This window comes from Corvus moneduloides, chromosome 4, assembly GCF_009650955.1.
Source record: "Corvus moneduloides isolate bCorMon1 chromosome 4, bCorMon1.pri, whole genome shotgun sequence".
NCBI lineage: Eukaryota > Metazoa > Chordata > Aves > Passeriformes > Corvidae > Corvus > Corvus moneduloides.
The window spans coordinates 10369141-10394285 of NC_045479.1; the positions used below are offsets into that span (position 1 = coordinate 10369141).

Sequence of the window (25145 nt, forward strand, 5' to 3'; positions counted from 1 at the left end):
AACACTCTGATGAGAAATAATATCAGATATGCCAACCTCTGAGTAAATTACTGCAATCAACCTTTTCTGCAAACATGAGGTGACTTATTCATCAGGGTAGCAAGAAAAATCAAAAAATATTGCTGGGTTTAAAAAAAGCCTAGCATTTTTTTGGTTGGTTTTTTATACTTTAATACCTTTCTAGTGACCCTTTGCCATGTACTTTAAATAAAAAAGTAACATGGAATCATCAGGGAATTCAGTGAAGGCAAAAACTGTTCCGTAGTTTTGTTTGAAAAAATAATCCCACAGAGTCTTTTAAAATGTTAATTCATTGTTAATATTTCAATATGGAACAGGGCTAAGATTTGTTTTTTCTTAAGTAAATGAGTCAAATGTGGTTTTGTAGTTATAAAAGTAATACCTTACATTCTGGGGGCTTTTAAACTGCTCACATCCTTGGGAATTTATTGTATTTTTCAGATACATTGGCAGTTAGTTAGATAACCAAATAAGGGTTCCTACATGTAGCATTTGTTTAGGATTGTAAAGTAAATCTGATTAGTCCTTTTAGTGAAAGACAGAATCGTGAGATTCATTAACTCTTTTAATTTACTTATGATGAGCCAGATTTAGTTTTTGTGCTGAAATATATCTTCTTTAGGATTTAAGACTGTGTTACACTAATACATATCATTTATATGCAGCAGTAATTTCCATTTTCAGTAGTTTTTTTTAAGTACAATCTAATTAATCCCCAAATTACCTTGAGTGTGGAAATTCACCTAAACAAGGCCGTGAGTGGTTTAAAAGGCATGGGAAGGAAAATGTTGTTTGCGATGAAAACAGACTTATTTTGCATTCCTTGGGGTTTAATAAAGTGAACTGATGCAGGTTATTCCAGTCAAGGGATTGCTCAGGCCCTAACTAGGTTCTGTTGCAGTCAGGAGTGTTGGAATTCTGACTAATCCTCTCTGATACCAGTCAATTATAATTTCGTGGGGCTGCTTCTGCAGAGCTGTAGCACAACTTAGTATAATGCCCAACATTGGTTGTTTAAGTTTAGCTTGTAAAACTATGAACAGGTCATGCTTAGCCCCAGGAAATAATCCCCAGAAAGCCTCAAACCCCAAATCCTGTAACTTGGGTATTGAAACCTTGAGTGGAACAACAGTGGAAAAAATTTGGCTGACTTGTCTTTTCTGTACTCCTGGCACAGGTAAGTGTTATTGCTGGTAGATCAGTGAATGTGCCTTCCTTTTGGTTTACAAAGGGAAGGAGAGTTGCCATTTTTTGGCTTCTGTGTACAAGGTTGCCACGTTGGTAACCAGGAAATCACAGTTTTCTTCCATTCAGAGTTAATTCCACTCCTTGCAGATGTACTGCAGCAGACCTCTGTTGTTGTTGATGTATCTTCCTGTACTTCCAAATGGGTTACGCTTCCTTCTAGTCCCTTTCCTGTATTTTGGGTGGTTATTTGTTGTGAAAGGGACAGTATTTCTCCACATGGATCTTTCACGAGTATGGTGTCCCTGGGCAGACAGGGTACTCAAGTTTGAGGACAAACCCCCTCAGTTCCTACCTTGCTGACTGGTCTTTCTTACTATGGCAGCAGTGCTGAAAATGCAGCTTACATAACAAGTCAAATATTGAATGACCTATTTTCAAGGACCTGGATATACCAAAGCCCTTAGAATTAATTTCAGTTGTCTTTGGAATGTTCACTTGTCAAATGTGTTGGGAAATCCATTAATAGAGACCATTAGATGCTTTGTAGCACAAGCCCTCAAAAGCCTTGGCCATTTTTAAGCATCTCACATTCTAATCTTCCTTTCAACAAATAAACCATCCAGAACACAGTCACAAAATTTGTATTAAAAACCACAGAAAGCAAATTAAAAATTAACTCAGTGTTCTGTGTAGGCCAAGTTTCCCCTTCTCATGTTTACCTACTTTTGTTTAATTTCATGTCATTGTTGTTTTAAACTTTTATCCCTGGTAATTAACCATGGTAAAGAAAAGTAAATGTAGATCTTGGAAGTTATGCTTGTGGGATCACATCACATCTTAAGATATTTACCACAAGCAACATAAGAATTTCTCCATGCTTGTTTAGTCAAGCTTTTGTTCTGAAATTGTCACAGTTCTGTAAATAGATGAGTTAATAGTTTTAATCTGTTTTATTTCTCATCATATAAAATATCCTCTAATGTAAGCTTTAAAGAATATGAGGTTACAGGCAGGTGTATTTATTTGACGGGTTTTATTTCCTTAGATTATTTTATGCAATTAATAGTCTTCTAAAAGACAGCCTGCATGAATCAGATGTGTGTTCCCTTCATAGAAATTAACTTCAAAGTGCAAAGTTCTTCCCAGCCCTTGCTGCAGTAAGAGTTTTGTCCATCAGTTTTCAGTGTTAGGCGGTGGGATGTTTTCATCAGAATGTTAGAACAGACAGATTTTCAAAGCATGGAATATGTGGGGGCCATCAGATTTTCTTTCAAAAATATTTGTGTCAATAATATACCTATGAACTGAAAGGTTGCCCTCTAATAAACAAAGGAAATTTTAAAGGATTTCATTACAAAAGAAGTTAATCTAGAATCAGGATATCTTTTTTTAGACATAGTTTATCCCTAGTGAGGGAAAGCTCTGAAATGTGGCCAGTTCTCAGCTCTTTAAAACATCGACTTAGCTTATTGAGTTTCCAAGTTGACATCCTGGCTCAGAAAGGCCTGACACATGAATAAAAGGACAAGTCCAAAAGTTGTTGCAAGGGCTTGTATTTCACTTCCAACTTCTATGCTTGTTCATGTGCAAGTCACAGTAGAATTCAAGTGAGCCTTGAATATAAAACAGCATTGTTTTTTCTCATGGAGAGCTGATGGCTGAAAAAGGAGAGATTCCTTGGGATTTTACACTATAAGAGTATTCATGTACAACAGTGATGCTACTATGGAAGTCTCTCTACAGAATTCCCATAAAAGCAAGGTGCAGTTGAGTCTCGTACTTCCAGAGATGTGGCAATCAAAAATATTTTGTCATTGATTAAGAGATCTTTAAATTTTGAAAGCAATTATAAAAGTTGCAAGGAATCTCTTCCCTCCCATATTAGTGAGGATGAATTGTGTATGTGCTTCTGGCTATAGAATAATAAATATGGTGTTAAATAATATAAAAATAGAAAGGTTAATAGAAGATTAAGAGCGAGTTTGCAGTTTGCTTCTGGCAGGAGTCTGTTAGAACAGGGTTTTGTGGAAAATAAATCCTTTGCACTCACATACCAGTAAAATTGGGTGATCTAGATAAACCTAGCATAGTACTCAAGCTGTAAGTTGTTGATCCTTGCTGGTATGGATCGGCACAGTTTCAACCACAAGCAGCTGAAAATGAAACTAAAATGTTTACATCACTTTCCAAAAACCACATTACCCTTTTGTTATATTTAACCCCCCCCCCTTATTCCGTAGCACCTAAATGGACACGTTCCATTTTCACTTACAGGCAGGCTCACCTGGAAATAGCTCGATCATGAAAAAGTGGGGTATCTTGGGCTGAAGTGGATAAGTTGAATTCTTTTGAAAAAGACATTTTTTGAAAACTTTTAAATAGTTTTATTTTTATTATCTCTGTCTTAGCTAATAGCTGAATTATAACACAACTAGTCAAATACTACATTTTATTGAGTTAATGTATCTTCTCTGTGGGTCAGGAAAGAATTTCCATTGTGTCCTCTGCTCTATCATTCAACAATTGGTTAATTGCATTTCACCCTTAAATTAAGTAGTAGAAAGTAACTAAATTGTGGAGACAGGATGCTGAATTAGATGAATCATTGTCTAATGCTATAAAGCATAAAAATTTGGAAGTACTGTTGCTGTATTTAATACAGTTCTCATGTCTGAAGCAGTGTGGTAACTTCTCCTTAGTAACTTTGATTTTTAAAGATCACTTGTTTTGGTCATCCTGACTCAGCAGTTTTGAGCTAAAGAAGATGTTTGATGTACTGGCTTCTATTTAGCTACATAAGCCAATGATGCTTGAGCAGAGTATTCTTTTGGATTGACCAAGGCTTTTGATGCAGTGCTTTTAAGTAACATTCTAAAACATAATCCAGCAACGTGTACACCATGATTTATATTTCATACTGGTGTTACATACGAGTAGGTTTAATATTTTCAAATAGTGCTATGCATCTGGGAAACCTATGTTTTGCATGGGTCAGAACTACTTTTATACTATTTTTTCAGAAGAGATAGGAGGGGATAATGACCTCTGCTTTGTTTTTCTTCTTGGCTTTATTCTGACTAGCATTTTCCTACAATAAAAAGAGGGAGTTGAAAGAAAGGGTTTGGCAATTTGTTACTCCTAGGGAATTCGGGAAGAATTGGGGGTATCAGTCTGTATTTTGGCTATTTCATTCAAGAGGGATTCTCATAAATTCTAGCTTCTGGCCATACAATAAATTCTGTCTGGGCAAGTAGCTGTGGTTTGTATTGCCAGTAGAATGAAGACATTATGCACTAGGCCTGTGCAAGTAGGTTGGTATTAAAAATAGCCTGGGGTGTCTGTGTTACACTTTTGGTAAAACCATAGTTATTGCACTTTTGCATTCTTAAGTATGAGGATGAATTTTAGAGATAATCTAGTACTCAATACATACCACATGCTGTAGAAATACAGGATGAAGTGTTGTGATCATTTGTGGTTTTAAGCTTTTCTTCTCATATTGGGCACTGTGCAGTTTTTCACTCCCTGGTCTGTGTTCAGGAATGCCGTTCTCCAGGGTTCCCACCACACAGGGAGTGTGCTGTCAATTCCAGGACCAAATTTTCTGACCTGTGCTAAAACATGTAATAGATGTGTATTCCCCTAAGAACCATCCAGGGTGATCATGGATCTTATTATGATGTTTGCATTTAATTTCAGTTCAAGGTCTTCTAAAATTATTCTAATGTATGAAACTTAAAGCTAAGGTTAGTTTTTTATCTGAGCTCAAACAGGGGTCCAGACTAATTTACTTCGTTTACCTAGCTTAATTTAAGAATGTTTTGTACAGTCATTTAAATGTGTAACCCATCATATATGAAATTAAAATGAAGACTCTGGGTTTCAGTCTCCGTTTCTGTCAGAAGCTATCACGAGGTTTTGGTTATTGATGGAAAATCAGGATCAATTCTCTTTTTTGGGTTAGTAGAAAGATCAGAAAGTGGGGGAGAAGCCAGTTTGGATGGGTCTCTAGGCAACGTGGTCTAGTGGAAGGTTGTCAGAGACTGAAAAATTATAGTCTATGACTTAAAACATTTTCTTAAAGGACTTTTTAAACTGTATTACAAAAGCTGCAGAGAAGACTACCACACCCTGACTGAGGCCTGACACTGCTCGCTGATGAAGAGAAGATAAAGTAACAACTCAGGGCTGAGGACATTCACTGAGCACAGGCTTAACACCTCCAAGATGAGGACCACAGCCCCAGGGCTATCAGCTGCCAGGCTCGCACAGACCCTGCACCAGAGGGTGGAGGGAGGAGAGGCTCTGGGTATCTTGGAAAAGCCTCTGGTCAGAGGTGCAGTGACTGCCCATCCTCCAGCTGTGCCCAGCTGAGGGGTCCTCACCAGGGGGGAGGAAGCTTATCCACAGCAGAAGGGGGTGACATGGCCCATCACAGGGGCCCCCCCCAAAGGGGTCCCCAGACCCTGCACCAGAGCCCCTGAGATGATGCAACAGACCCTTGGTGTTGCAAGGGACAGTGTGTCAAGCCAGCCCCTGCAAGAGAGGCACGTGGGCATTCCCACCTGGCCCAAAGCATATATTAATCCACAGAATTCTGCACTCTTTGGTGTGTGGCAGCGTGGCCACGGCAGCGACAGGGGACCCTCACCAGCAGCAGAGCAGATGGAGGGGAGCAAGGAGACGTTGTTGGGACCCTCAGACGGGTGATTGCTTCCATCTAACCCCTGTCACCTCTCCCTGTTCCCCCACCCCCCACGCACACTTCTTTTTCTTTCTCTCTTTCTTTTCCCTTCTCTTTGCCTCTTTTACTATTAAATAAAATACATCCGTTTTTTGGAATCAACATTTAATCTCGTTTGGTTTTAATGTCATTTCTGGGAATATTTTGAACCTTCTAAATTCTTTCCAGTTTATGCTCAGAGACTTAGCTTGCTTTGCTTTTCTGGGTTTAAACCGGATCGTAATAAAGGTGTCCCTGCCCATAGCAGGGAGTTGGAACTACATGATCTTTAAGGTCCCTTCCAACCCTTAACATCCTATGATTCTGTGATTCTTTGATGGCCTTTCCCACCCAGTGTTAAGGAAGTTCATTGCACAATATATAGAAGGAAAAATTAATTAACAAGGGCACTCATATTGAAATCCTACCCTTGACTTCATGCAATAGATACCATAGGCTGTATTCTGCTGTAACCTTACCTGAAATGATTCAATTAAAAAGAGACTGTTTCAAGAATACCAACTTTGGTATTAGATCACTGACCATAGATTTATGGAATATCAGCCCAGTAGCATAATTAATGATTCCTCCTTAACTAATTATGAAAGAAAGTGGTGTTTCAGCAGTGATAAGAATATTTGTCCAGAATAGCAATTAATCAAAAGACTTTGTGTCATTGTAGTTGTAACTATTATATTAGAGATGCCTATCATCAAGTAGCCAAATGTGTTTCAGTTTATTAAGTAAGTTAATTGGTAAATGAATTTTTTTTTAATTATTAAATTTGAGTAGTTGATTATCTTGATATTTTCCAAAGCTTTGGATGGGTATCACACATCTGTGCTGTATTTCCCATCAGGAAACCTGTAGTACTGCGCAACATAGGGAGATTTTTCTCTCTTTCTCCTTACTTGGCCAACTAGTGGAACAGTCAAATGTAGGATCAGCCCTGTGGTACTATTTAAACTGTGTTTTAAACTATTTAAACTATTTATTCTGTGTGTATGACAGAAAAGGAAGGCTTTTGTTTCTGATTGTGGAATTTTATGTATTTTCAAAAGAAAAATAGTAATAATAAATTAATTTTAAAACTTTAACAGCCTTGACATGCCATCCAAAGAATAATAATTATTTCTTTGAAAACTGAAAGTTCTTTATACCGTGTAACGGGATTTTAACAGTTCCCAGTAAAGTTTGCACAGCAAAGTGCATAAGGTGTCTCAACCCTTGACATGAGCAAGAAATGGCCTGAGAAATGCCATTGCAACTTAATGACCATTCTGTTACTGTGTTCCCTAAGAACAGAATAATTTTATTTTCTTTTGTGCCAGTTACATGAAACATTTCTTGCCACAATAGTTTAGGCAAAAAAAAAAGAACCCAAACACCAAAGTCCAGGCTTATTTTTTGCCAGTGATATGTGGCTAATTCTAATTTATGCAGAGTAGGATTTAGTGTGTAAAGATTCATGTACAGAGGTTACACTTCTTTGAGAATTCAGTTTTTCTGATTGCTTGAATTCCTATGAATGAAAGATTTTAATTTAGTTAGAAATAAATTGGCTTTTTTGAAAGTAAACTTACAGTTTGCTAAATCCCCTGCCAACACCAGTAAACATATCCTTACTCTTTGATTAAGCATAATTTTTAACCTTTTAAAATCACTGAACTTGTGCTGAGAACTGCTACCGTGCTATAGCATTACTGAAGAGCAGCGATTTTGGCATAAGAGGATAGTTAGTGGAAAATTTGAAAAGGTAATTCAAAAATTGTCAGAAGATTTTATCTTTTTTATACATTTTTAGGTTTTTTTAAAAGTATTCAAAATTTTATTTGATGTATATGTTATGTTCCATGAAGTAAATACATCTCTAAAATAAAGATTGTTTGAACAATGGGATTTTTTTCTTTATCTGCATTTGGGCCAAAGGTCTGTTTTCTATAAAAGTCATGTCTGTTTTAACTTACCCAGTCATTTTGACTACTTCAGCATATTGATTACTAGTTAAGAATAGTTTGGTAAATTGTGTATAAATACCCTGATGAATATTTGGAAAGTGGCATAAAGACTTTATACTATCAGGGAAGAAGGCTTAAATCACATGAGCCAAGTAAATGTTTAAGGACACCTGAGCGTAATTCTTCAAATGGTAATTTGGTTTCTTCACGCATCTTCAACTTTTTTATTTCTCTTTCTGCATTCAGATGCTGGAGGCTCTGCAGGGTTTAGCCAAGCATGTGTGAGTTCAGGCATGTGCACAAGCACGAGTTCACACACTCACAGCTCCTACTCCTCTCACCTGTTTGTTACTGCCTTGGTACTTTGACTTTCCACACTTCGACTTCCACTGCTTCACCTTCGAGTGTGAACATCCTGGGGGGGCATTCTTTTATGTTTTATGTTACTCAGAATTTCCATCTGCTTTTACTTGACTTGTGGTTGTGAAGATCATGCTTGGCCCATGGGATCTTACACAGTGCCGAGAGGATGTGGAGTTTTGTCAGCCAGGGAAATATGTCTGGCTTTTTTTTTTTTTTTTTTTTTTCTCTTCAGCAGCTTTCATATGCTCCTCTTCTTGTGTGGTCCCACTAAACTGAGTATATTTCACAGAAATACTCTCCCTCTCTATCTTCTGTGTGCTGCTGTCTTTTAGGCAGACTGTATAAGAAATCTGAGATCCAAAAAGTGTTAGTCCTGACTGAAAACAAGGTATTGTTACATAGAAAGGTACTTTAATCGCTGCACATTCCAAATTTATAACAGCATTCCACATTCTGGTTATAGACAAGTCTTAGAGGATCTGAAGTTACCAATAAACATCCCAGTTCTATCTTTGTTGAGTATTTTGTGCTTTCTTTTTGCAGGCTCTGCTACAATCTACAGTTCAGCAGCAAGAAGCAGCTATTGAAAAGCAGTATGTATTAGCCATTGAAAAGCATTCTCGCAAATGTGAAGAGCTCCTTGATGCCCAGGTATGGATGTGCACATGCAAGAATTTCCATGATTTTCTTTTACTTTCAACTCTTTCCTGTTTGAAAAAAATATTAACATATATGATCCCCAAAGAAAATGATCCATCTTTCCCCTTGTTTCCTCAGCATACCACTAAACACAAGTATTTAAAAATGCTAAATAAATAAGGACTCTTCATCTGCTGGGATCAAAAATGTTCTATAACACTGGAACCTGCTTAGAACAGATTCAAGGAGAGTGTAACACTGAGAAGTAGTCTCAGAGCACTTTAATACTTACTTCTTAACAGCTGCCATTTTCTGTGGTCTTGGAGAAACCATTCAATTATTTTTAATTTATGTAATTAAGTGCAGGATTTGATTGTGTGGGATTTGCATGAATTTTTGGTCCAAATTTTGTGATGGTTCTTAGATGGTAGACAAAAACATGTGTTGTCCACACCTATTTTTATTTCATAGAAATCTAACCTGAAAATAAAAAGCTATGAGGAATTATATAATATCCAGAAATGTAGATATATATATATATATATATATGTTAGTGGCCTAAATTTGTTCATTTAGCATGACTTGAGTAAAAGCACACTGCACAGCAAGTATTTGAGATCACAGCAATTACTGATGAGTATCTGAACAGTGTTAACCTGGTTTATTCTTGGTTGGACTGAAGTACAGCTCTTGAATCAAAATAATAATGACCACGAGCATGTGAGTTTAAAAACCAGTAAGTTAATTTGCTAATAGCCCCCTGGAGTTGTTTACACTATGTTACCTTTTAAGTACTTTTAGCAACAATTCTGCAAAATATACAAAGGATAGTATTTTTTTTTAATTTTTGTGGAGTGTATTAGACCTAAATACATCAGAGGTCCCCTTGAAGTACTCCACCATTTCCAAAAGTGTTTTATGACCATTTGGGTTTTCTGACCATATCAATTAATACCTAGTGCAAATGTGTATTAAATATATAAGTATCTGTATAAACAGTATGAAGGGAAGATGTAATAATGTGGAGAAATTGATTGCATCATGAGTGAGGTTATTGCACAGAATTGCAGTTGTTTAATGCTTGCTATAAAGCTCTGCCTTAAGAGCAAGTAAAAATGAATTTTAAAAAACTGGTTTGTGTTTTTGAAATGAACATACCGTTTGCTAACTTGATATCACTTTCTGAATGTTAAAAAGGAGTGAATTTCATACAGAAGTGTCATAGGAAGATTTTTTGAGAGTATTCTTACAGACTGAGGAAAAAGTTGCACCTGTGATCAGTTAGATTTCCATCAAACCCCCCAAAATGGGACAGAAATGTGGAAACATGTTCGAGAGGTTCAGATTTGCCTGGGGAGAATCCAACAATGTCAAGAACTGTTCTTGGTCAAAGGAGACTGGTTACAACAAAACACTGTGCCCAGTTCACATCATGTCTGCATTTAACCCCCCTTTGGATCCCACAAAAAATGCAAATGTTCACTTACATGCAGTCAAGGTTTTTCACCTCTAATTGTAATATAAGACTGGGATTTTGAAGCCTAATCAAATAGACAAGTGTGGGTGCTTGTGGTTGAGCTGTCAGGTTTAATTAAATATGATTTATACTAGCAGATTTTGTTCACTCATAAAACTTTGTTGAAAGATCTGAGAAATAGGTAGTATGTTTTTATTCTTTTTGAACACATCTATTCTTAAATGTATGTTTTCGTGTCTGTTTTCACATTTCTGTTTCTTCAAATGGTTTTCTTACGTGCTAACACTTGAGATTGATGAAATTACTGCTAATATTTATACATGGACTTGATTGCTATTTTGTGTTATGGGATTGTACATGCATAGCCAGCTTTACATGGAGATTTATGAGTGTTTGTATCACTGTAAAGGATTTTTTTGGTGCAGCAGTAATCACACAGTGCAAGTATACACTCAGCACAAAAATTGCTTCTTTTTTTTGGTTCCCTTCTAATATTCTTGCCTTACAAGCAGTATTTTGCCTTCAAAGTTTTAAACCTATGTAAAACTGTCAACCCACATAGTTTTTTGTCCTCTCTTTCCATTCCTTTTAAATTTTCTGCTGTTTTATTTCCAGTTCCACACAATCAAGATTATCTCATGATAACTCCTTTCTCATGCTTTCTCTTACTCCCATTTCCCCCCTAAATTCCCATGCCCCTCCCTCCCAAAAGTGTCTTTGAGAAGGAGGAAAGGCTCTTTTTCTCTGTTTCTCTTTAACCTAGTGTTAAAGTTTATTGAAGTTTATGATTTTGAAGCTTAATTTTATCAGGTGGAGATGCAGGTTAAAATCCTGTCTAGAGGGGTGCTATCGTGCTGATAACATTCAGTGTACAAGGCTGTGTTTTCCAGGATGGGGGAAGAAGTGAAAGACCTCATTGCATGGTTCTATCCCAATTTCCTGCTGGAAAAATACCTGCAGTTGATATTTGATCATTATGTGTCAGGCTTGTCAGCAGACTGGCTCGCTGTAGGTAGCTAGCATCCTGGATGATGATCACTGGAGTGGTTCCTTCCCAGGAGACCAGCCTTTAGGGCTGCTGGTTTTTCCAAGGAAATACACTTCTGTATCCAAAGAAGCATGGGCAGCAGGGGAGGGGGGATTCTGCTCCTCTGCTCCTCTGCCCCTCTGCACCTCTGCCCCTCTACTCAGGGGAGACCCTCCCTGCAGAGCTGCCTCCAGCCCTGGGGGCCCAGCACAGGAAGGACAGGGAGCTGCTGCAGCCAGTCCAGGGCAGGGACACTGAGATGGTGAGAGGGATGGAGCAGCTCTGCTGGGAGGAAAGGCTGAGAGAATTGGGATTGTTCAGCCTGGGGAGGAAAAGGCTCTGGAGTGACCCAATTGTCCCTTCCAGTGCCTGAAGGGAGCCCACAGGAAAGATGGAGAGAGACTCTTGACAAGGGCCTGGAGTGACAGGACAAGGGGCAATGGCTTCACACTGACACAGAGCAGGGTTAGATTGGATATTGGGAAAAAATTGTTCCCTTTGAGGGTGGTGAGGCCCTGTCACAGGTTGCCCAGAGAAGCTGTGGCTGCCCCATCCCTGGAAGTGTTCCAGGCCAGGTTGGATGGGGCTCTGAGGAACCTGGAATAGTGGAAGGTGTCCCTGCCCAAGGCAGGGAGGTAGAACCAGATGATCTTTGAGGTCCCTTCCAACCCCAGGCCATTCTGTGATTCCAAGATGTCAACATTTCAAAAAGCAAACCAGGCATTCTTGTGGCACATTCAGGGGCACCAGTGTCGTGGTGTCCTCCATCAATGAACAGGACAAAGAGAACTCTTTTCCTCTGTGCCAGAAATCAGTCATGTCATCTGCTGAATATTTAGGAAAGCTATGCATGTCAGTTTTACTTTTCTAGAATTTGAGGATATCAGAAAATGCCAGTTGAAAACACATATCAGTTCTTTACAAGTTGGAAAATCACAAATTTCATCCTCATCTTTTTCTGTGACACAAAACCTTTGATGTTGCCTTCTGGAGATGAGCACCAACTGTGATCTTGTGGTTTTACTCATGTGCTGTGTGAAAACACATACTGAAAAATGTGATCAGCAAACTTTTGAACAAAATTTTTTTTTAAGACTCTTACTATTCAATCAAAGCAGATGATGTTGAAAATGTGTCAATAGCGAAGTACATTCTTTAATTCTTTATAAAACAGTCAATGATATGCGTATTAAGGTAAAATAAAATCTTAAATACCTACAGCAGAAATAATTTTCCCTTTGTTTATCCTGCACCTTTCTTTCCTTAACTTGATGTTCTCCTTCCTCACTGTTTGTAAGCAGTGTGAAGCAGGCATTCTTGGATGGTGGGGGATTAAAGTATATATGAAGTGAGGCTCAGAGCACACATTTACATCTTAAGTGATTACTTGGATCACTGTTTCCTGTTTTTCTCTGTCTTCTGATGTTTCGCTATCAGTCAGAGATACAACTGGACATTCTGTGCAGTGTTTTCGTGCTTGAATATAGTTAAGGGGGATACATTTTACTGTGATCCTTCATTATGTTAGTCTCACATTTCCCATTTTGATTCATATAAAGGAAGAATGAGGAAAGACGAAGACTAGAAGTATTTAACTCCACAGTTCAGTTGCAGACATATTCCTTTCCTGTGCTGGGCTTTGTTTCCTCTTCTTAGTTAGCACTTAAGGACATGTGGCCTACAGTTTTCCTTTGTATGGAATATAGAGCATGCATGTATTTTGTGTGATGATTTTTTTTTTTCCATGTTTAAGAAGCCAAAGGAGTGTAATTGCTGAGACAAAACAGTATTGGAGGTGTCATACAAAAAGGAAAGAACTCAAGGGCTCCATTAAATGCTTCCCTTGGACACTTTCCTGTCGGTATTTTTCATGATGATTTTATGTGTGTGAAACTTGTCTCACATTTGTAGATACAAGAACATTTAAGATACGTAGAGCTACCCCCATGTCTTTAATGCTTTTTCTACTCTGTCATGATGTTGGCTGTCATTTGTATGATAAATAGTAGCTCAGAATCTGTTGCATGAAATCTTTTGTCTCTCTGAGACTCACTCAGAGAAGTACTGGTTTATCTTCAGTGTGAAAACAATTTGCTGACAGGTCAATCAGAATAAAAGTTCCATGGGCTGGAACTCATCTTTTAAAGTTTATGATGCTTTCAAGACCAGTCTGTGGGCAAGCAGAAAACTGGTGTGACAATAGACATGAGCTGCTGGAATGTGATAGGTATCTTATCTTCTCTAGTTTTTGGATGATTCATTTTGATGGGTTTTGCATAACCTTTTGTGAGAAGTGCCAGTATGTCTCCCGACAACTCCTAGAATGTCAAATATAAGAAGTACTTGTACAGCAAGTGATTGTTTGTATGCCAGGGAAAATGTTTATTTCATTAAGCAACTTAGTTTCATAGGAGATACAATTTTCTGTGATTTCATATAGTTGCTTTTATATCTACTCAAAATGTGCCTCATGTTTCTCTAATAATGCTTATTTTCTGAACTTTGATTATGTTTTCCTCCTCTTGTAAACAAAAGAGGCTCTGTGTTTTTCGCATCTTATGGTAGTAATTGTGAAATATATTTAATGCCTGATCTTGAAGGGGCCATAGGCAAACTAGATTCTGAGAGTCTTGTGAATATTTGCATTTTTAGGAGACATTGGCCAATTTTTGCAGTGAGAGTACTAATCCTGAAGACTCGCAGACTGAAAATACGAACTCTGTGGTGGGCATAACCTTTCTGGTTCATTAATTCCAACTATGATAGGTTTGGAAATTATTTAGCGTACTTACCATGTCCCCATCTTCGGGCATTTCCTCTCAGTTCCCAGAAATCTTGTCTTTGCTGCTGTAGAAATATTTGTGTATTCCTTCCCTTCAAAACCAAGCACTTCCAATCAGTCATTCCTGTTACATTTTCATGTAATCCACCTTCACATAATTCATCTAGTTGTGTCTTTTCAGGTCTGCCAAGAGTGAAGTTACACTTTCTTAGAACTTCCTTATTCTCTGGTAGTTCCTCATTATGTAAAGAGGCAAAAAAACAGGGATTGATTAAAATCCTGTGTCAAATTTGAGAAATTTATTTGTGGATTCCTGATACCTCTTTGGTTTCTGTGTATATAGAGAGAATCAAAATTAAAAGAGCAAGAATCAGCTTTTACTGTGCTGGGATGGCTTTTTGTTTGTTTGTTTGCGTGTTTTTCCTAAATTAATAAAAATTTTTCAGGATTTATCCTGCTTGAGCAGGGAAGTGAGACCAGATGACCCACTGTGGTCCTTTCCAAGCTGACCCATTCTGTGATTCTGTGGTTCCATGAAAAAATCTGAAAACAAGCATAACTGTTTGGTGGGCTTTTTTAAAATATAAACCCTTACCAGAGTTTTCTAACCTGATTTCAATATGCCCACTCTCACATGCTAGCTGGAAGTTGATTTTGCAGTCCCTTTGCACTGTTAATTCAGCCAGGATTCTTCTAGTGTCTCCACCAAAAATCTTCTTTGGAAATTACATTTGCTTCCTTGGATTTGTCAAGTGGCACTTGAAAGTAGTTCTTTAGAGTGATTTTTTTTTTCCCCTCTTTTGCTTATATAACTTGTTATCTTCAAACCTTCATTACTTCTTAGGAATTTGTACCATCAACTCTTGTCAATACTCTGAACAGGTAAGTAATATAGAAGGATTTTTCTCCTCAATTATTTTCCCGTCAGCTGTAGTTGAAAAAAAATTTGGGTTTGTTCTGTTTTGTTGTCTTCCATTATTGAATATTTTGCTGTTTACATTGCTCATATTTTAGGAGTTCATTTCCTTTATTTCTTCCTGATAAATGGAGCAATTTGTGGAGAACTCATATGGCCAGTAATTAGATCACAAAATAGAAGAAATGATTGATGCTTTTTTATTATTTTCATATTTTTATAAAGTTGGTTATCTCTGTTTCCCCAGGAGCTCGAAGTGTGTCACGTTTTTAATGGTCTCCATTGCTATGTACGCTTTCCAAGAAAAGTATTTTCATTATTAGATTACTTTCTATATCTTCTTACTTTATTTATAAAAACAATGAAGTACTTATGCAGCAAAATGTTTTAACCTTAATTTCAGCCTCTGATGTGCCTCACATGATACAGATTGTGCACTCACTGTATGCTGCTGACTGGAACCCTGTTTAAGCATATCCCTAGTTATTTTATTACCGCTATTACAATTTTTCTTTATGTTTACATTGTTTTAGCTTTTCTCATGTAATAATGTTTTTCTGATTCCCAAGCTGTCTCTTAGAAAAGCTTTGCTGCTTTGTTAGGCACTTGGACCTCAAACTGGCAAAAAGATACAGTTCAACCATGCAGTAATAAGTTATAATTTGAGGAAGTGGAAATATGTACCAGATGTTGGAATTCTTCACACAGATTTTCCACCTTGCACTGCCAAACACTGAGATGCCACAGATAGTGAGGACAGTAAGAAACCAGTTACAGTTACCAGATCTTGTCATTTGACTTAGGCATAGCTTAGCAGTGGTGAAGAAAAGGTGCAGTATAAAAGAAAATGCTGTTGAATGTAGCCAGCCTTTTTTAGAGAAGCAGAAAACTGTTACTAGTATTTTAATAAGGTCGCCTTTTTCCTCAGGATAATATTTTGAATAGGATGTAGAAATGGGAATATTTTGATAACATTACAAAATCATGATGTATTTTTGTTACGTCACCTTCCTCTCACATAGATAATAATGTTTCCCATGACCTGTGTTATTTCTTCCTACTGTTAGATCCCTTCATGAGAGACAAAAATAAAAGTAGAACTTTGTGAGTTAAGAAGATTTCTTTTAAAATAGATGAACAGATTTGAAGTGTTGAGTTCTTAAAAAGCCCCATCCAGCGGTTTATGTCCCATGCTGATGAATGAAGTGCTGAAACGTTTCCTAAATGTGCCTGAAGATAATTTTTCCCCAAGGTTTGAGAGAGGAGGGTGGTTCTGTGTCCATATATTTTGAATGTACACAAAAGCCCCAATACTGCAGATGACATTATGTCTGTGGTTTTTTCTATGAAACAATTAACTCCAATGCACTTTTCATTAGATTAAAAAATTCAGTAGACACTTGTTCCAAGGAAAACTGGCCATTCACTGAGGGTGAATTAGACATGAATGTCTTAAAATACTGGTTTTGATAATGATGTCATTAAAAGAAACTTCCAAGTGTCGTTTCTTTAGTGTGTGACAATTGTTTCCTCAGATGAAAGGTGTGGAAGAGGGAAACACCAATAACTTGTTGCAGTGATACTCTAATTAATGCAAGGCCTTTTTTTCCTGTTTAGTGTTAGGATATTCATATTAACTTTGGTTGTTCTGTGATGTTCTTTGCTGTTTTATTTTTGACTTATTATCTAACTGACTACTTTTACATAAGGTAAAATAGCAGCTAAATAAGGTAGAATAGCAGCTAACAAAATGAATTTTTCCCTGCTGATTTTGGTGATCCATGCATGATGATTTACCCAATGTTGAGAAGGAACCAATCTACAGAAACATGAATTGGATGTCCATTACTATAGCAAAAGAATTGCATTTTTATTTGTGGATTAAATCCTGTACACATTTCCTTTAAAATGAAACAGTACAGGACTCAGAAAGAAAGTATTTTTTAAAAAGCATTTCAGTTCATGCAAGACACCCAATTTTTTGTTTTACTTTAAATTTGGAGTTTAAGATTAATAGGAATATGCAAGAAATTACAACTGCACTAAATTAGAATTAGTTATTAATAGCTTTAATGCAGCACTTTAGCTGTAAAGCAGCTCATCTCATGCATTATTTCATTCACCCCCTAAGTTAGTGTAATATCTTCTATGTAATCCTTCAAATTATGCTTACCTGAAAGAAAAATTTCATGATTCCTCAGAAATAAATTTAATATGTAAAAATAACAAAAAAGACTGACTAGTTGCTATTGTGATTAAATCTGTTTACAATGTCTTCTCTGACTCACATTCCAGGAAAAAAAGGAAGATTTTTTTGATTTCTTTTTTACAGGAATCAAGAAAAACCACAGGACCTCTGTATTTATATTTGAATCTACATCAAACAATTTTCATTTGGAACCATTGCCTAGAGAACTTCTTGCAGGGAGGAAAACATTATAACCTATTTTTGAATGTCTTTTGTTTTAAGCTAATTTTCACAAGACCCTTCTTGACCCTCTCATGCTACTTTCCAGAGGGTAGGGTAGAAATACTAGTGTTTCTCTCCACTGTGGAATACCACTTTTTAGAAAAGTTTCGGGGTTTTCTTCTATTTTTTTTGGAAATCTCTTTCCTATGTCTCACTGGGCCATCATGTCATGAGACAACTTGCTCTTCAGAATTTTTACAACTCAGAAATTTGTACCTTAACCCTATACTCCCTGTCAATGGAATAAAAGGAGGTAAATTATAGCTTTGTTGGAAAGAAGTCTGAGAGTGCTAGGCTATGGAAATCAGCTAAAGTGATGCATTAAGGAGCTGTAGTATTTGTTGAACCTAAGGTAAAGATTTTTTAGATCTCTGTGAGTATCTCTACATAGTGTTCAACTCTCTACTGTGCCTTACAGATAACACACACAGCGTGGACGTGCAGCCCAGGAAACGTACACTGGGTGAAAACTTCCCTGGTGCTCCAAAGTGGAGCTTTCACTGAGATTTCTTTTTGTCCCACACTGATTCATGCACCCTATTTCCAGTTCTGTAGCCATAACCTTTTATCAGTTTCCATCTTTGCTCTTTATTCCAGAAACTCTGTAAGGTGTATTTGAGGTATATTTGTTTATTAAGAGTTGTGTAATTGGATTCAAAGTTCCAACATATTTAGATTGGTTTTTTACCTGTTTTCTGGTTCTTGGATTGTTGATTAATAAAGGAAACCCTCACCTCAACTTCTGTTTAAAAACTTCATGGGCCCTTGCAGGGGTTAACTGCTTTTTTCCAAATTTAAGGCTTCATATGTAAGTCACCATCCTAACTTTCACAGGAAACTGGAAGACACTTGGTTACTTTTCACAGGACCATTAGGTCTGATGAACTCATTATCCTACTTAGAGGAGACAGATCACTCTGCCTTGAAAGCTTTTATTAGGTTTACTTTGTGAAGCATGGGCAGTGTGCTCTTGACAGGTACAATTACCAGGAGAAAGTGGCCTCTCCATTGCTTAGGAATGGCAGTTCAGGGTATACATAGCTCAGAGTGGTACCTGAAGTGTCAGAGCTCTTCCATTATTCCTTTAACACTGTCTGACAGAGAGAGGAACATGTTGTTAATTCTTATGTATGGAAACTACAAATGTGGAAAGAGATTCATTCAACTCACACCCTTTGTCTGGCTCTAATTCCTGGTGAGAAAGGGAGGATTTGTGAGATAAGGATGCTTAGATATGATCTTTAATTCTGCAGTGGTCTGTTGTTCAGAGGCCTTTACTACAGCTGAACAAAAATCTACAAGCCAAGTAAGTGAACCTGAAACTTCCTCTTGTTTCCTGTTAGCTTTAAATAAAAAACACTTGAAAGCTCTCAAACCTTTAAGTGCTGAAGTGAAACTGTCACCTTCTGTTTGTTTTTAACCTTCAACTCTCTTTGATGAACTTGTCTGAAACAGCAACTGAGGAAGCACTGATTGTATATAAAGTTCACCATGTGCATTTAGTACCAGACTCCAAAGTCATTCTGCATGTCTTGAAATTCCATGTACCAAACACTTCTTTATAATAATTTCTACTTTCAAGGGTGTATGGATTATTTTAAAATCTGAAATACAAACCTAGCTGCCCAAACTAAAGAATAGTTCCAAAAGGGTTAGAATAACTTGCTATGCAGGGACATTTAAACTAGGACCTTGGAATTCTGTTGATACAATCATGAACAATTCTCTTTGAATTACTGCCTTTTTTTTTTTTTTTGCCAAAGTCTGTCTGAATGCTTTCATTATACAGAAATAGCTAAAATCTTTGATTGTTGATGAAGCCTTTACTATCCATAACTTCCCAGATGTCCTGCTCAAGTGATATGCATAACCAAGATCCCTGAATATGCCTTTGAAAGATCTGTGCTTCTGTAATAAGGAATTCAGATGCATTCAGGTGCATTCTTTTCTAGAAAATGGATTAATAATACCACTGAGATCACTCTACATCATTTTAATAAGCACAGCTTTCCAGGACATTCTGTGCCTCTGTATGAGGACTAACACTACTGTGGGGCATAGTACTTTGGAAAAAACCAAAAAGTTCTTGATTGGTAAGTAAATAGCATATTAATTGCATGCAGAATGGAAGCTGTCATGTTGTATCCATGCTAATTATGCCATATGGGTTTTCTGGACTCAAGACCTGCTTGAGGGAGAAGCAGTTCACATAATATTTTATCCTGTTCTCTCCATTTCCATTTCCTTTTTTTTTTTCATATACTTTATGTAATGTAATAGCTTAAGGTATGTTTCTCTCTGAAAAACAAGACTGACCAAATATAGATTCTGAAGCCAAATAAACAGTTCTCCAAGGTATTTCTCTGAGCCTAATATAGGAGAATTTTCTTTACTGGGTTGTATGGACAGCTGTTGCAACATTTGTGATGAATAAATGAACTTTTGGAAGTTCAGATACGAACATAAGCATCTATGGGAGGATTACTCCACATGAATAAGCATTTATATTACAATAGGAAAGGACATACCAAGCTATTCACAAGAGACTTACAGTAATGAAATTATAAATTCTGTATTTCCATGAGAAGTATTTAATGTAAAATAAGTTGCATTGAACTATGACACAAGTTATGAGCTTCTATTTTGAAAGCATTCTAAATGTCCTTACAAATACTTAACCTCTGGTATCTTGAAAAATATGACCTAACATGTTTTTATAAACAGATGCAATTCTTAAAGAAATTATTACTGAATTCCTGTGAATTCCATAAAACCGCAAATGCAATACCTTATAGATCTTTTAGTCTACCAAGGAAATAGGAGAGCCTAACTCAAAGCAGTCACACTTCAGTCACAGCAGCCTTCAGTTTTTTGGAATTGTTTCCTTACTAGGCAACTTTTTTGTGGTAAAAGTCGTTTTTGTAGTTAAAGTTTTGGTTGTGATATCTGTATTTTTCAGGATTGTAGGTCCCTGACTGGCTTATGAGAAGTTAACTCTGCATGGGGGTTTAGATCATGTGAAGGGCTGTGGTCATCAAACTGTTTCATCATCAGAGGGGAGTGACATTGGGTTTCTCCACTGGCCATGTGTACATGTTCTATATTATATTAATGCAAACATCTGCATTCCTAGACTTCCAGGAAGGGCTTTAATGCCTTGTTACACATACATGGAAAATAAAATTTTAAAACGCTTCTGAAGTTTAAAAGCTGAAAATTGTGGTCCCATTGAGAATGGTGTGAAATACATCTTGTATTTCACTGCCCGTTGTGGAAGCTTGAAATGTGGATACACGTAACTCAGAAATCTGATGGACAGTGTTCATATGAAACCTGGAAATGTGATGGTCAGAGTCAAGCTGGAATTCACTGCCTGCCAGGCTTAAACTAGAAAGTCTCATCTCACTGAACAAACTGACTTCCATTTTATTGCAGGTGCTTTCAAGATAGAGGTGATTTTCTCTAAGGAACTCTCCTCAGAAACTCCTGTGCTGATTCTTGACAAGCAAAATAAAGATTCAGTAATTTGCGTGTAATATGCCTTGATTTGTGGCATATGTCTGCAAAAATATTTGCATGTGTTTGTTTTATATTTTGTCATTGTGAAATAACATTTGTAATCTGTGCAGTTAGTCAAGTGAAGAGTCACAGAGAGCATTTAACTAATAAAATCCATTTATTGTTTCACCTTTAAGTTACTGGGAAAATGTAATTTCTGTAAGTGCCCTGATAGTTAAAGCTAATGTCTGAAAACACAAGAAAAGAGAGTTACACATCATTAAGTATAAACATGATGTGAATTTTGCTACTCCTTCCACAGGTGTTTTCCATTAGAATATGTCTGCCACATTCAGACCTATTTTAAGTAAATTCACAAGGAAATGCCTCTTCACGTGTTTATCCTGGAAGGGCAGATAGGTGTTTTTCTTTATGAAGCAGTCTAAAAGTTTTCTATTCTTCAAATGAAAAAATATTTTTCAGAACATAGTATTGCAGTTTGGTAATGTATTTCTAGCTGCCATTAGAGACACTTGAAATTAAAACATAATAAAAGTCGTGAAACAGAAATGACTGTTTCTTAGAAATGCTGGTGAAAGGGGGATTTGCCTGCATAACTTTGTGTAAAAAATTTATGTTTGTTATATACACTTATATTAACATAAAACTCTACTGTAACACTTTCCTCTTGGTGATCTTGTAAAATGTTACTGTGCATTGATGCTTTACTTTCAGGTTATAATATATCATCTCTTCAATAACATGTAAAAAAGTGTACTGACTTGCTAGCAATTGTATCATGACAAATACGTAGCATCAATAATTTCCAGCAATAATTTTTAGTTTGGAAAAACAGCTTAGCTCTTACAGACAAAACCCACATCCTGCAAATTCTTTTCTTGATACAGAGAAAAAAAAATAAATGGGTTGTAATTATGAACAGTGACAGGTTCTATGTCTGCATATAGGCTAGGTGGTCACTTCAGAGTTCATTTTCTCCCTGAAAAAATGTTTAGGATAACAAGAAATGGACAAGAAAGCAGCATTCTCCTTTGTTCACATTTCCTGACTCTCGAGGGTCATGATATCACAAATGGTTGAAAGAAATACATTTGCCTTCTGCTGTCTGTACATATAACTGAGAGGTAATACAAGCCTAATTTTAATTCTGCAACTGTTTAAATGAAATCAAGTGTGGTGTTGCTTAGACCATCTTTATCAATTGTGTAGGTGTTGCTTTCACATAGTGATTCATTTTTCAACTTTTTTCCCCAATGCTTTTTAGACTGAAAGGAAATATTAATTATCCAGGAAGCTAAATATAATTATTGTCATTTTTTTCATGACATGAAATCACTTAAAGGAGTGTTGTGTATGTAATTTAACTGAATCTATGTTTTAAGTAATTTTGTGAGCAACTGACAAGTCCCAAGTGTCTTGGATGAATTCTTTTTGTCTGTTTTATTCACTGGCTGTGATTACAAAAAGATGAATGTTTTCTCCCAATAGCATCAGCGACTTCTTGACATTTTGGAAGCAGAAAAAGAAGTGTTATCAGAAAAGATAGAAGAAGCTTTGATGCAGCAGTCGCAAAAGCACAAGGTACTGTTTTGTTTACAAAAAAATAAGAGATCAGATCAGCATCGTGGACATTATTGGGAATGATCCTGTCACAATTACTGACAGGAAGAGGAAGCTTTCTTAAGCACTTTGGCTGTTTGGAATGATTTTTAGCCACTCCTTTATTGTCTATTGGAGTTTAATTTTTCATAACACTTGCAGGAAGTGCTGGACAAATGTTTGGATGAAGAAAGAAGGAGGAGCAAGGAGGCTCTGGCAGCTGCTGCAAAGGTACCTCTCGTTAATTAGTAGACCTGAAATATGGATTCCATGTGTGTCATTAGAAAGTTCAGATACTTTTGTTTCATAACTAAATTTACCAAGCTCTGTGTTCTCATCTGTGTTTAGAAGAAGCTGGTTCTACTGAAAATGAACATACCTGCTATATCCCATGCCTTGATACAGAGATGTAACTTCCTTTCCTTGGACAATAGCCTCTGAATTGTTTGTAACAAGAAGTCACAGTATTGCAGTTCAGTTGTTGCTGTTCCCTAAATACCTGCTTTTGTGGTCTTTCAACATCAGTGCATCTTGATTTGAAGAGCTGGGTAGCATGGTCAACTGAAGATCTTAATAAGACATGTCTTATTTAACTTTCTTTGAATATGGTCATTTTCAATGAGAAGAGAACTATTTGTAAAATCATACACAAAGAAGAACATTTTAAGAAGTTTTGAATTATTTTATATAAGCTGATGTTTGACTAAAAGTGACTATTCAGTTTTTAAATATGATTTCTCCTGCCTATTTCATTATGAAGTGCATTGATTTTGGGACAATTATTTTGTAAATGTTAAACTAGAATTCATTTCTAATATTGATGAAAAATCCAGTACAAAAGTTAAATTGCATGTAAGGATCTGGGGCAGCTAGTGGTATGTATTAACTAGCACAGTTCAGCAGGCTATATTATAATTTTCTGCTTGGTATTTTTGTGTAGTATATGAACACTGGCTGAGCACGTCACTGAGTAACAGTCAGTAGTACAACAAACAGTTCTTACATGGTTGATATCTACAGGAAAATGTGTGTATAATAAAACATCCTATTTTAATTATTATATTTTTAAAATATCTAAGTAGAAAATCAAGTCCCAGTGAATTGCAAGAAACAGCTTTAGTTAGAAGTGTAGGTGTCTGATGAATACAGATTTTTTTGCTTTTTATGACTTGACCAGTTCCTTATTACCTCCAAAGGGCATAGGAATAACCTGTAAGCTTATTAAAACGGAGAGGTTTCTGAATAAGGTTTGTCAGCCCATGTTTGCTTATTTTGAACTTCAGTTTGCCATTATTTATTTGTAGATATTATGCAGTGGTTGTCTTGCTGATAAATATATTTGTGTGGCTATGCATGTGTGGAACTGTTGGCTTTAAATTCTCTGTGATTTCAGATAATGGTTTAATATAATGATTGGGGGAAAAAATAAAACAGTACTTCTTGTAGCATGGCCTAAGGAGCTTTGGGAGGGAAGACACATTTGTTTTAACTATATATTGGCGAATTTTCTGTAGAAAATGCTCAGAGTGTTTTTGTACTTCAGATATTTGCAGATAAGAGCAGGAATATCTCTTACACGGGAATATCAAGGGAGGCCCATGATGTGCCTACTCCTGCATGGGTTTTGCTGTAGTTTATTTTTTGTGTTAAGCAAACTAGTTATGAATTCCTGTGTTTTCAGTAGGTGGGAATTTAAGATCCTTACCTGTAACTTCCTTTTCCTTTCTGTAACTACACAAGTCATTGCCCAGAGGTAATACCTGCTGGTAGCACCTTAAGATAAATTGAACCTCATAGTTCAGAAGTGAAAATGTTCATACCCCATATCTTGTCAGCTTGTAGACCTCATTAGAAGAAGGTGATGTATATAAGTTAGTCAATCAGGTTGGGTGTGCTGCTCATCTAATTGTGCCTGATCTGTTTCAAAGGCTGAGAAAGAAGTAGTGCAGGAAGCTGTTCTGAAAGCAGTGGAGGAGGAAAGGAGAAATATGGAGAAGATTCATGCAGAAGAAAGAAAACTGTGGGAAGCAGAATGTGATAGTCATAAAGAGAAGATTGCTCAGGCTGTTTCAGAAGCCATGCAAGAGCAAAGAAAGCAGAATCAGGTTCGTGTGTTCTACCCTCCCATGCACCTGCTTTGTATAGTTTTGGTTTTTCTTTTGAATGTCTTCAGTTGTTGTGGTAGATTTTCCTGTGACATCTATCACTCAGTTGATATTTACAATGCACAGCAAGCTGTTTATCTTCACCTAGACTGTGTGTATGAGGAGAGGCTGGCACATACACAACAAAATTCCTGTGACCTTCACAGGTACATACATAGAAATGATATAAATCATGCCTGGTTTTGTCCTCTGACTTCAAAAGGAGCCCAGGACAAGCAGCTCAGAGAGTGGCATTTATGCTGTTAGCAGTTTAGATGACTTCCATACCTGTGGAAGACTAAAGATGTTACATTTGTTC

General features: G+C 36.7%; 1 protein-coding gene across 3 annotated transcripts in view; it reads left to right on the top strand.

Annotated features, from left to right (window-relative positions):
• CCDC91 (coiled-coil domain containing 91) overlaps positions 1-25145 on the top strand; it is a 122880-nt gene that overhangs the window by 60937 nt on the left and 36798 nt on the right. For all 3 annotated transcript variants that reach the window (XM_032106552.1, XM_032106550.1, XM_032106551.1), the window contains 4 exons: positions 8797-8904; positions 22572-22664; positions 22845-22913; positions 24611-24787. In XM_032106552.1, the coding sequence (XP_031962443.1) occupies positions 8797-8904; positions 22572-22664; positions 22845-22913; positions 24611-24787 (447 nt within the window). The remainder of the gene's footprint in view (positions 1-8796; positions 8905-22571; positions 22665-22844; positions 22914-24610; positions 24788-25145) is intronic.